Below are 10,685 nucleotides of genomic sequence, written 5' to 3'. Positions count from 1 at the left end.
CTCAATACTTGGCAACTAAAAAGAGTTTAAAGTATGAAAAGACACAAATTCAAATCAAGACCTATCTAATGATACCAATTTCAATAACATTAACTAATTCTATCATATAGATATGGCGGGAACAAAATTTTCCTTATTCTCTTAATAATATAGATAATTAATAAAATTAAATTTAAAAAAATTGCGCATTTAAAAAATGTAAAAAGTAACAAGTGCATTTTTTATAAATATTATTTTTTAAATTATTTACTCTATTTATTTATAATTTCAAATTTGTCTAATGTCTGCTACATTCACACTCATGACTTATTCATAATATTGAACGATACTAAAATTAGCCGATGTCTAATAATTTTTTAATTTTTTTAAAAACGATAAATTATAAAAAACAAATATTTGAAAAATTGCACCCATATTTTTTTTAATTTTCTCCATCCGTATATTTTTAAGTTTCTTTTTTTTGTGGTTGATTGTCTAAAAAAAAAATTCGAAAAAGTTGTCTACTACCTGTAAGATCGTGAGTTAAAATTTAAAAAACATACTACTAATTTTATTATTAATTCAAATTTAAAATCTATGATAATAATCTAGAATTTATTAATAAAATCAAAAATTTTCAGATGTTTGATCTGCTATTATTTTAAATATACACATTGACATATTTAACACCGGGTGTAAATTTGAAATCTACGACAACGATTGGTCAGTTACGATTGTGAAAAGTCTATTGTGTATAGTAGGAGTTCAATTGTACATCAAGTTCCATTACATTGGTGCATTTTAATCAGAGTATGATAACATGAAAACTAGCCCAGCGATTGTGTATTACCGGCGGACATCATCATGTACCTATAGCCTATAGCAGGGTATAGGAAGTAAGGTGAAGAAAATGTTAGAAAAAGTTGCGAGCAGCAAGAAGTCACAAAAGCAACGTGCTGCAACGTGTCGACATTGAATCCAACACTATTTTTATTTTTTTTTAAACAAAAATTTGTAATTTCGCCCGTAATGGCAGCCGAAGTTCAACACTTTGAGCCCCCAAGCTCAGCAAGCTCTGAAAGGTAAATTATAAATAATATTATTTATATAATATAATATATATTTATATTTTAATAAGCTTAATTTTTTTATGCTGACTTGACCGACGTGCTGGTACATTAAATCGACATGCTGTTTAAATAAAACTGTTGTCAGTTGATAAATTATTATTATTTAATATGTGAATTATGATAAATTAATTGGGTATATATATATATTTTAGCGATGGTGATATATGTCTAGAAGACCGAGCTGTGTTCCTTGCAGACGGTGCCAGTGATGATGGTGATGTTGATAGCAGAGAACTTGTTAGTCCTGCACCGCAAGCACCTCCACGACCACCGTCAGCTGGTAATATTTTATTTATTGTTATTATTGGAAAGTTTTTAATTTATTTTGTAAGGCAGTCAATCATTTTATGTTGACGAGTTGATTTGACTGCTAGATTTCAATGATATGATTTTTTTAAATTTACATTTTAATGACAGGCTCGCAAAAATCGCCGCGATCGAGAAGACAACGTACGACCAGCATGTCGCAGTCAAGTAAAAAAACTTCTACGGAATGTATTTTGCGTAGCAAACTCAGGACAATTTATATAGCCGGTAGACCTGCGTGGTATGATTCTGCTGGACAACAAGTTGAACCTTTTGTTATAGGTTAGATTTAATTAATTAGTTTTTAATTATTAGGGGATTCTCAGACAGTACCTGCTTTTTAAAAATATTCAATGACTGAACTGCCACAGGTGTAACATTTTGTTGATTAATTAAGAAAAGTTTGAGCATTAATTGAAAAAAGGACGTGGTTGCAATCTCGCTGAGATAAAGGATAAAAGATCTGGTATCAGATCAAGGAACTAGTACTCGATCACTCCATGGATTTGTATCTATATTTACTAAAATTTAGGGAATATAGATATATATGAGTGATCGGGTACTGGGTCTCTTACCTTAGATTTAAAAAAAAAAATTACTTACAATTGTTATCAACTAGAAGTTAAAAGAAATTTTTTAAATAAATTTCCGTAAAATCTTCATGTCAATTTCATAATTCGAACTATACTTCGTTTGACTTTTAATTGATAACAACTGCAAGTAATTTTTATTAAAATCTATAACTCGAGATTGCAACCAAGTTGCCCTCCTTTCAATTAACACTTTAATTAATTAACAAAATTTTAATCTGGTTATCAGAATTGAAAGACATTTAATATTTTAAAAAAGTGGGGACACTGAGGATGCCCTTAATTATTTTTACTGTAAATTAAAATAAAACAAAATATTTATACAGGAATTTGTGGAGGCAGTGCTTCTGGTAAAACAACAGTCGCAACGAAGATAATTGAATTTTTAAATGTGCCTTGGGTCACATTATTAAGCATGGATTCATTTTATAAAGTATGAACTTAATTACTTTATTTTTTAATCCAATTAATTTGAATAATGATAATAATTATTGATAAATCTTCAAGGTACTCAACGAAAAGCAGCATCACCAGGCAGCACGCAACGAGTACAATTTCGATCATCCTGATGCATTCGACTTTGAATTATTAAGACTTACATTGCAAAGACTTAAAGAAGGACGTAAAGTTGATGTTCCTATTTATAATTTTGTTACACATAGCCGAGAAAGTCGCACTGTAAGTTTTATTAATAAACTCAAATCTTTTATTTATTATACAGAAATTTTATTTATATTTTTTTTACAGAAAACTATGTACGGTGCTAATGTCATTATATTTGAAGGCATTCTTACATTTTACAACGCCGAAGTATTAAAGGTATCAGTAATTAATTTTTAAATTCAAATACTAAATAGTAATTTCATATAAAAAAAATTTTATTTTTTTAAAAAACGATATCGATTTTAACTTGCGTGGAAAATTATTATATAAATAATTTATCTAGCATTAGCAGTACTATGGATTCTTAGAGATCATATATATATATATATATATATATATATATATATATATATATATATATATATATATATATATATATATATATATAATTATTTATAAATGATAATCTGTATTTAATAATAAATTTAATATGATTACAAACTTATAACTTTAGATGTGTGATATGAAAGTATTCGTGGACACCGACGCGGACATCAGATTAGCGCGGCGACTTCGCAGAGATATATCACAGCGAGGCAGAGACTTGGAAGGTGTTTTGAAACAATACTCGGCGATGGTTAAACCCGCGTATTGTTATTACATCGCACCTTCTATGGTACACGCAGACATAATTGTACCACGTGGTGGAGAAAATGAAGTCGCTATAAAACTTATTGTCCAACATGTTCATACGCAATTGCAGCTGGTATGATATTTAATTATCTTGTGCCATTGTCCAGTGCTGACATGATGATATATACATATGTACATATATTTATTCTGTTTGTTATTTTTTAAAGAGAGGATTTAAGTTACGGGAGAAACTCGCTCACTCGTACACTGGACAGCCGTTACCTTCTGTCTACATGTTACCTGATACTCCTCAAGTAAAAGGACTCCATACACTCATACGAGACAAAAACACTGAGCGAGATGAGTTTATATTTTATACTAAACGATTGATACGTTTGGTTATTGAGTATGCGCTTTCTTTGTTGCCATATAAGGTAAAATATTTTTTGTTTTTAAATATAATATTGCGTTTGTTAACCCGTTAGTACTTCTGTTGTGAGCACTTTGCTCACAGATTAATATTCAAATTATAGAATGTCGCTGTAATGCAAGCGAGGCACTAAAAAATACGGGTGTGCTGAACCCGTGTAAAAAAATTCGTTCCACAAAAGTTTGACATGTGGAACTTCTGAACTTGAGACATTAGAACCGGGTGGAATTTTTTTTTGAACTTGTAATTTTGATGAAAAAAAAAAAGAGTTTATCTAGGACTTTTTATGAGCGAATTTTGAGTAACAAAAGAACGATTTTAAAACTTATTTTTACTATTTTTTACCCTCGTTCTGTAAAAATTACCATCAGAAATTACTGACCCCATAAGAATAAAAAAAAATTCATAAAAAGTTCCAAGAGGTTTTTTAACTTTTTCGAAACGAGGGTAAAATGTAGTAAAAATATATTTTGAAAACGTTCTTTTTTAAATTCAAAGTTCGCCCATAAATTTTTTTTTTTACCATAAAAATTACGAAAGTTAAAAAAAAAATTCCACTCGAAGTTGTAATCTGTCTCAAGTTTAAAAATTCCACATGTCAAACTTGGTGTGCCATCCCAACAATTTTATACCACGACAAGTGATCCCACCGACATCTGATCCCATCAACAATTGATCGTCTATTTATTTTTATCAACAACTAATTTACATAATTTAACTTTTTATATTTACAACAGTGAATTTTAATTACTCACGTCATAGTAATTAATTATTTTATGAATTTGTCAGTAAGATTAGTTGTCTGTAGGATCAATTATCGTGTGATTACTTGTCGGGGATCAGTTGTCTGGGATCAGTTGTCATGGAACCGTCAAACTCTTTTGAAACGAATTTTTTTCTACATACGAAGGGTTAAATTATTTAATATTTAATTTTTTTTTTTAGGAAATAGTCATAGATACACCTCAGGGTGTACCCTATCACGGTAAACGTGGTGCTTCAAATAAAATCTGTGGTGTATCAATAATGCGAGCTGGTGAGACAATGGAGCAGGCATTGTGTGACGTCTGTAAAGACATACGTATCGGAAAAATATTGATACAAACCAATGAAAATACTGATGAGCCAGAGGTACAGGCTGGCTATAATTTTTATTAATTAAATTCCCTAATTACTTAATTAATTAATTAAATTATTGACTTATTTTTTAGCTCTTTTATCAACGACTGCCCAAAGACATAAAAGACTACCGAGTTATTTTGATGGATGCAACAGTCGCTACAGGTGCAGCTGCAGTAATGGCGATAAGAGTCCTCCTAGATCACGACGTTGTTGAGGATAATATTTTTGTAGTTTCATTACTGATGGCTGAACCCGGTGTTCATTCAATAGCATACGCATTCCCACGTGTTAAAATAGTGACCTCAGCGATCGACCCTGAAATAAATGATCGTTTTTACGTAATACCGGGAATTGGAAATTTCGGTGATCGGTATTTTGGTACTGAACCTCTCAATGATTTAGAGTAAACCCAGTATTTAATTACTTAATTTCTTTTGTTAATATTTTATTTTTATTGATTGTAAATAATACACAATATTATTATTATGACGTTTTTTTTTGTAAACGTTATATTATAAAATTGTCGCCGTAACGTATTGGCCGGAGGATTTAATAATAAATTTCTCATGCACTATTAATTACTTAATTTAAATTTTAAATAAATAGTATGTAATTACGATAATAATTATTATTACAGAGGAGTCGTGTTAGTACCAGGTGTATTATTATGTGCACCAGAGTTATCCATTACGTTCGATCGAAGTTGACGATAACCTCGAGCACTTGCTCGTCGTGACCTTCGCCAATTGTCCATGTTGCCGTTTGGCTGACCAAGAAGATAAGTGACCAGTCGATCGAGTGCTGCTAAATCCTCGTTTGTACTTTCAGGCAACGGCAGACCGTCTGATGGACGAGACCCGCCGACAGCACCCAGCACATCCGTGGTTTTTCCTATGTCATCAACAGCTCGTTCAACTGATCCGATGTTACCAGCAAGACCTAGCCGGGGTGTTATGTCATTGGGTCCATGTTGACCGTAGCTGAGCCTCTTGATTTTACGGAAGGTCTCGTCATTCATTGCTTCTCTGACTGCTTCATTTAGTGTCCGTTCAAGTACTTTCTGCTTGGATTTACTCAATCCTTCGTAGTAACTTAATATAGAAAAGATAAATAATATTTTATTAAGAAACTTGGCGTTAAATATAATATTATATTATATATTTAATTAAGTAGAGTCTTTTTAATTGCGTAAGTGAATATTTATAAAGCGAAAACCTTGAATCCATTGAGCTGGTTCCTCTCGATGTATTTTTATCGCGTACCAGTCGGATGTCATGCTGCCAGAATCTTCGCAACTCGGGTGTTGATGTATAAGGCGCAGCAACTTCTTTTATCTGCAAGCAAAAAAAGATGCAAAGATCTGTCCCTTAGTCGCGAATTTTGTAGTACTTGAGATTATTTACCTTCAGGACAATTATCGCGGTGATGAAAATACATATGACGTTGACAAAAGTAAGACATGCGCTGATGATACCGTTGCAAAAAAATTCAACAGGTAAATAATCTGTATAAACGTACTTATATGAACTGTTTAAGTCTGTGTAAGATTCGCCTTTCATGTGTGGCATTTTGATAGGGCGGTAAATTAACCAGATACATCCAAGTGCCCAAAACAATCCCTAGATATTAATTAATAACAATAATAGTTTAAAATTTTAATTATTATTAATGTAAGTTTAAATTTGCATACGCAGTTGACAACTGGGGGTAATAAAGACGCTGAAATAGCAACTCCTATTAATGGACCATTACTTCCTTGAAGAAGAGCCACCGCGACTCCTGTTCCGGACGGCAAAGCCCATAATACCCCCATCCATAAAGATCTATAGTTACCTCTGATACAAACAGTATTTATTAGTGTATAATAATTATTAATTAACACATTTTAATTGATTTTTCATGATACCAGCATCGAAACTTGAAGTTTCAGTGTCTCTACAGCCAGTCAAAATAAGTTAATTTCAGTCCAATGCCGCGAATGAATATCAGCAAACGCGTAAATTGCGAATGCCTTCAGTCAGCGGGCAGAAACAAACTTGTTTTGACCCTTGGACCAAGGGAGGAAAGTAGGACACTACAACCCACGTGTACAATTGCGTACTCGAGCTGAAGGCGAGGATGACAAACACGTGGATTGGAACGTCTTACCTTCCTCTGTGGTGTGTATAAGATTTTTCACCAGATCTGAACCTGAAAGTTTAAAATCCTGCCCTGGTTATAAGGAAAAAAGTCGTTCTCTTCCTTTGGAGAAAATAAATGATGAAAATTAGCAGATGCGCCATTCTTCCAACAAACAGAGGCGAAAATTTAAACTTTCAGGTGCAGATCTGCTGAAAAATCGTCTGCGGCTCGGGTGGAAATTACACACATGGGTTGGAATGTCCTACTTTTCACCCTTGGTATACAATAAACTATTTTTCATGATACCAGCATCGAAACTTGAAGTTTCAGTGTCTCTACAGCCAGTCGAAATAAGTTAATTTCAGTCCAATGCCGCGAATGAATATCAGCAAACGCGTAAATTGCGAATGCCTTCAGTCAGCGGGCAGAAACAAACTTGTTTTGACCCTTGGGAAGAAACAAATAATATTTCTGCCCGCTAACTGAAGGCTTTTGCAATTTAAACTCTGATACTTGTCATTTGTTTGCTAGTAATTTCAGACCATTAATTTTATTTATGTAAATGACAGTTCTGACTGTGATTAAGTTTCATAAAAATTAGTGTGAATAATAAACAGTATTTATAGTTTCTGCTTAATTATAAATTCCAAATGACAATTTAATAGATGATCACACCATTGGTCTTAAATTAACTTGTTTCTGACTGGCTGCTGACTGAAACTTTAATTTCAATGCAGGTAATCATGAAAAATATTCTGTGTAACTCGGGATGAAAGACGATTTCCACCTGCGGGTGATGTCAGCCAACTTCACCCTGGTTTAAAATCGTTTTGTTTCATCCCTTGTCATACAATATACTATTTAATACCTTCCTTTCATTTCATCAGTCGGCCAATCATTATATCCCCAGGGCATTTCCGTAGTACCGAGAATTAATCCGAATATAAAACCGAATAATATTGAAATAAATATTCCAAGAAGTAAACTCTTAAGACCAACGCATATTAGATCTTTGTCAGCAATTATTGTTCCAAATGTCAATGACATAACTGGTCCCTAGATAAGGAAAATAAAACCTACAATTTAAATAAAATACAAATAAAAATAAAAATAAAATGAATAGAATAAAAGTTACCATAAGAGGCGACACGAGCATAGCAGCAACGACATTTGTTGCGCTATTTTCTACAAGACCAAGAGCTGCCAAACAACTTTAATAATATTTTGAATTTTTATTTAAACAGTTATCGCGCCAATAGTCAATAGTTTTAAATTTAATAATAAATATCTCAATCTTACTCTGCTGTCACGACTAAAAGGATGTAATCAAATGTCAGATCGCCACCACTTCTGACTCCATCAACGACTTGTTTAACTGTCAATTTAGATCTGATAGAATCAACGAAACCTTCCCAAGCATTTCTGCGATCTTCAATGTCTTTTCTTCTTGATACTGGACCAGTTATGCTGCTGCTTGGTAGTGCAGATGCTCCAGGAACTCGCAATGCGCTGTACGTACATTGCGTTGGTATTACACTGAAAAAAATTTGATTTATTATTTTATATCATAACACCGTCCTGGATCAAAGAGACGTGGTGCAGATTACGGTGTAATACAGAAAGAGCGGGAAAAAAGGATTCAAATATTGGTTGTGTAGGGTGCGCGGGAACGATAAGAACCTTGAGCATGTTTTTAAATGCAGAAAATAAAATTTTTGGGCAAAATAAGGAGAGAGGTGAAAAAGTCATTGAAGTGTGGGGTGGTCTGGTAGAGACGGACTTTGAATATAAACAAATGGATAGACTGAAGGGAGAGACAATCAGGGAATTTACGAAATATGCTTCTGTATGAATGCCCTTTTGGCTTTCAAATTTTTTTTTTCTTTCAATTTTTAGCTATAAAATAAATTTACAAAACGACCCATACGAAAAAAATATATATCCGGATATATCCGGGCCAATCTGCATATATGAGAGATACATTTTTATATATGTCGTTTATATGCAGATTGGCCCGGATATATATTTTTTTCGTATGGGGATTGGCAAAGGAAAAAAATTATACCTTACAATGGAATTCATTCTAGTACCAATACCCATCTCAGTTAAACAATGAAGACAATTTTCGCATGGATCACCTGCTGGAACTGGAAAAATAACTTCGTAATACAAGTTACCTTTATCTTTACACCAAACTACGTGTTCAACTTTCAATTTCTTCAATAACTCATCTAATACCTATGCAATTAATCATTAAAATTATCAATAATTAGTAAAAATAACAATTTTACATAAAAAATAATTATAATACCGTTTCCATTGGAACAAAAACAGGATTTTTATTAGAACGACTCGTAGCAGGAGACTGTAACCCTCTTGGACGTGGTCTTTTGATAGCATTGCAAGCCTCGTCCTCATCAATTTCACCAAGATCTTGATGTCCGGCATCATCGTCGTCATCATCGTCGCCAATTGTAATAAGTTGATTTTTATTTCTCATTTCTTTTAAACGTAAATCTACTTTAGTACCTTTTTTGATAACTTTTTCATTTTTTTTCGTCAGCTTCACGGGTATACCGAAGACCAATTCATGCTCGTAAGACAACGTGGGGATGCACACGAGAAAGACAACTCCTCCGGGCATCTTTATTTATTTTCTTACCAACTGTCTACTGTGAATAATATTTCAAAACTGAGTTCTCTGTGCTCTAAATCATAAATTTTAATTTATTTACGTCCAACTCTAATTAATACTAAACACTTATAACTAAATTAAATATTAATGCTAATTGTATTTACAGAACGACTTCAATCCGAGTCCATTCAATTCTGCTCGGAGCTCTCAGTCATCTGAACTTAATGTAAAATAAAAATATAATCGAGGTAATTAATTTTGTCAGATCAAGTTTAATATTCCGAATATTCAATAAGAATTTTAGGGAAAATAGACTTTTAGGAATTCTATACTCCAATCAGTCTTTTATACAAAACGGTCACAGAAATATAATTTTTAAATTAATTAACGACTACTGAAAATCGGTAAATTTTTTTGGTGGGTCTCTGAGGGTATTCAGGAGTCAATTCAAGTGAAATGGAAAATAGAGTGAAAATTTAGTCTAATAATTAAACTGTATAACTGTTTGTTTATTTATTTTTTGGATCATTTGTTGTTCCTTTTTTTTACTGTAAAAAATTTTTGGTGAGAAAATGGTCCCCGAAGACTTTACACGTGTATAAGACCTGTACTTAACTACAGTACTTCTCATAGAACTCATTCATTCTTATAAAATCTCTATGGGATTCTATGAGATTTTCTAAACAGGGGCACTGCTCAGTATTAGTCGACGGTGTGAAATATCAAGCGGTGTACTTTTAACACGGTGTGAGTTTTTCTTTCACACCGTTCGGTGTTATTACTTCAAATATTGTCCAATAATATAATCAGTAGTGAAAAATTATAAAATAATATACAGATTGCAACCCTAGTATATCATTATTGTTATCACTGTAGATTATTTTGAAATAAAAATTGAATACTCAGTGTCAAAGTAATTGAGAGGTTCAAATAAAAAACTTATACATTTACACCATCGGTGGTGTGAACTTTCTAATTCACACGGTCAAAAATTTAACACCGTGCGTCATGTAACTTTCACACCGACAGTGTTGAAAATTTTAACACCAATCCAGATAGCAAAATGACGTCTTGATAAGTTCTGAATGAGTTCCTGTTTATGATTTGGACGTCTCATCAACGTCTTAAAGAAATCT

The 10,685-nt window shown here is 32.5% G+C and overlaps 2 protein-coding genes across 3 annotated transcripts; one reads left to right on the top strand and one right to left on the bottom strand.

The window, feature by feature from the left end:
- The first annotated feature begins 835 nt into the window (after nt 1-835).
- Nucleotides 836-5,332, top strand: LOC130669718 (uridine-cytidine kinase-like 1). Its single transcript, XM_057472750.1, has 10 exons — nt 836-1,061; nt 1,262-1,389; nt 1,527-1,697; nt 2,332-2,438; nt 2,513-2,683; nt 2,753-2,824; nt 3,123-3,374; nt 3,469-3,675; nt 4,617-4,802; nt 4,883-5,332. The coding sequence occupies exons 1-10, from the start codon at nt 1,009-1,011 to the stop codon at nt 5,198-5,200; spliced, it is 1,665 nt and encodes a 554-aa protein (XP_057328733.1). The 5' UTR covers nt 836-1,008; the 3' UTR covers nt 5,201-5,332.
- A 92-nt stretch (nt 5,333-5,424) lies between these two features.
- On the bottom strand, nt 5,425-9,580 carry LOC130669717 (uncharacterized). 2 transcript variants are annotated; one of them, XM_057472749.1, is made up of 10 exons: nt 9,444-9,580; nt 9,226-9,347; nt 8,980-9,152; nt 8,214-8,450; nt 8,050-8,125; nt 7,783-7,970; nt 6,484-6,628; nt 6,197-6,412; nt 6,009-6,127; nt 5,425-5,884 (listed from the first exon to the last, which is right to left on the bottom strand). In XM_057472749.1, the coding sequence occupies exons 1-10, from the start codon at nt 9,556-9,558 to the stop codon at nt 5,425-5,427; spliced, it is 1,851 nt and encodes a 616-aa protein (XP_057328732.1). In that variant the 5' UTR covers nt 9,559-9,580. The 2 variants fall into 2 exon arrangements, with proteins under 2 accessions (XP_057328732.1, XP_057328731.1); XM_057472748.1 differs by having other exon boundaries at nt 9,226-9,558.
- Nucleotides 9,581-10,685: the final 1,105 nt, after the last annotated feature.

This window comes from Microplitis mediator, chromosome 6 (assembly GCF_029852145.1).
Source record: "Microplitis mediator isolate UGA2020A chromosome 6, iyMicMedi2.1, whole genome shotgun sequence".
NCBI classification, from domain to species: domain Eukaryota; kingdom Metazoa; phylum Arthropoda; class Insecta; order Hymenoptera; family Braconidae; genus Microplitis; species Microplitis mediator.
This window is presented reverse-complemented; position numbering and strand designations above follow the sequence as displayed.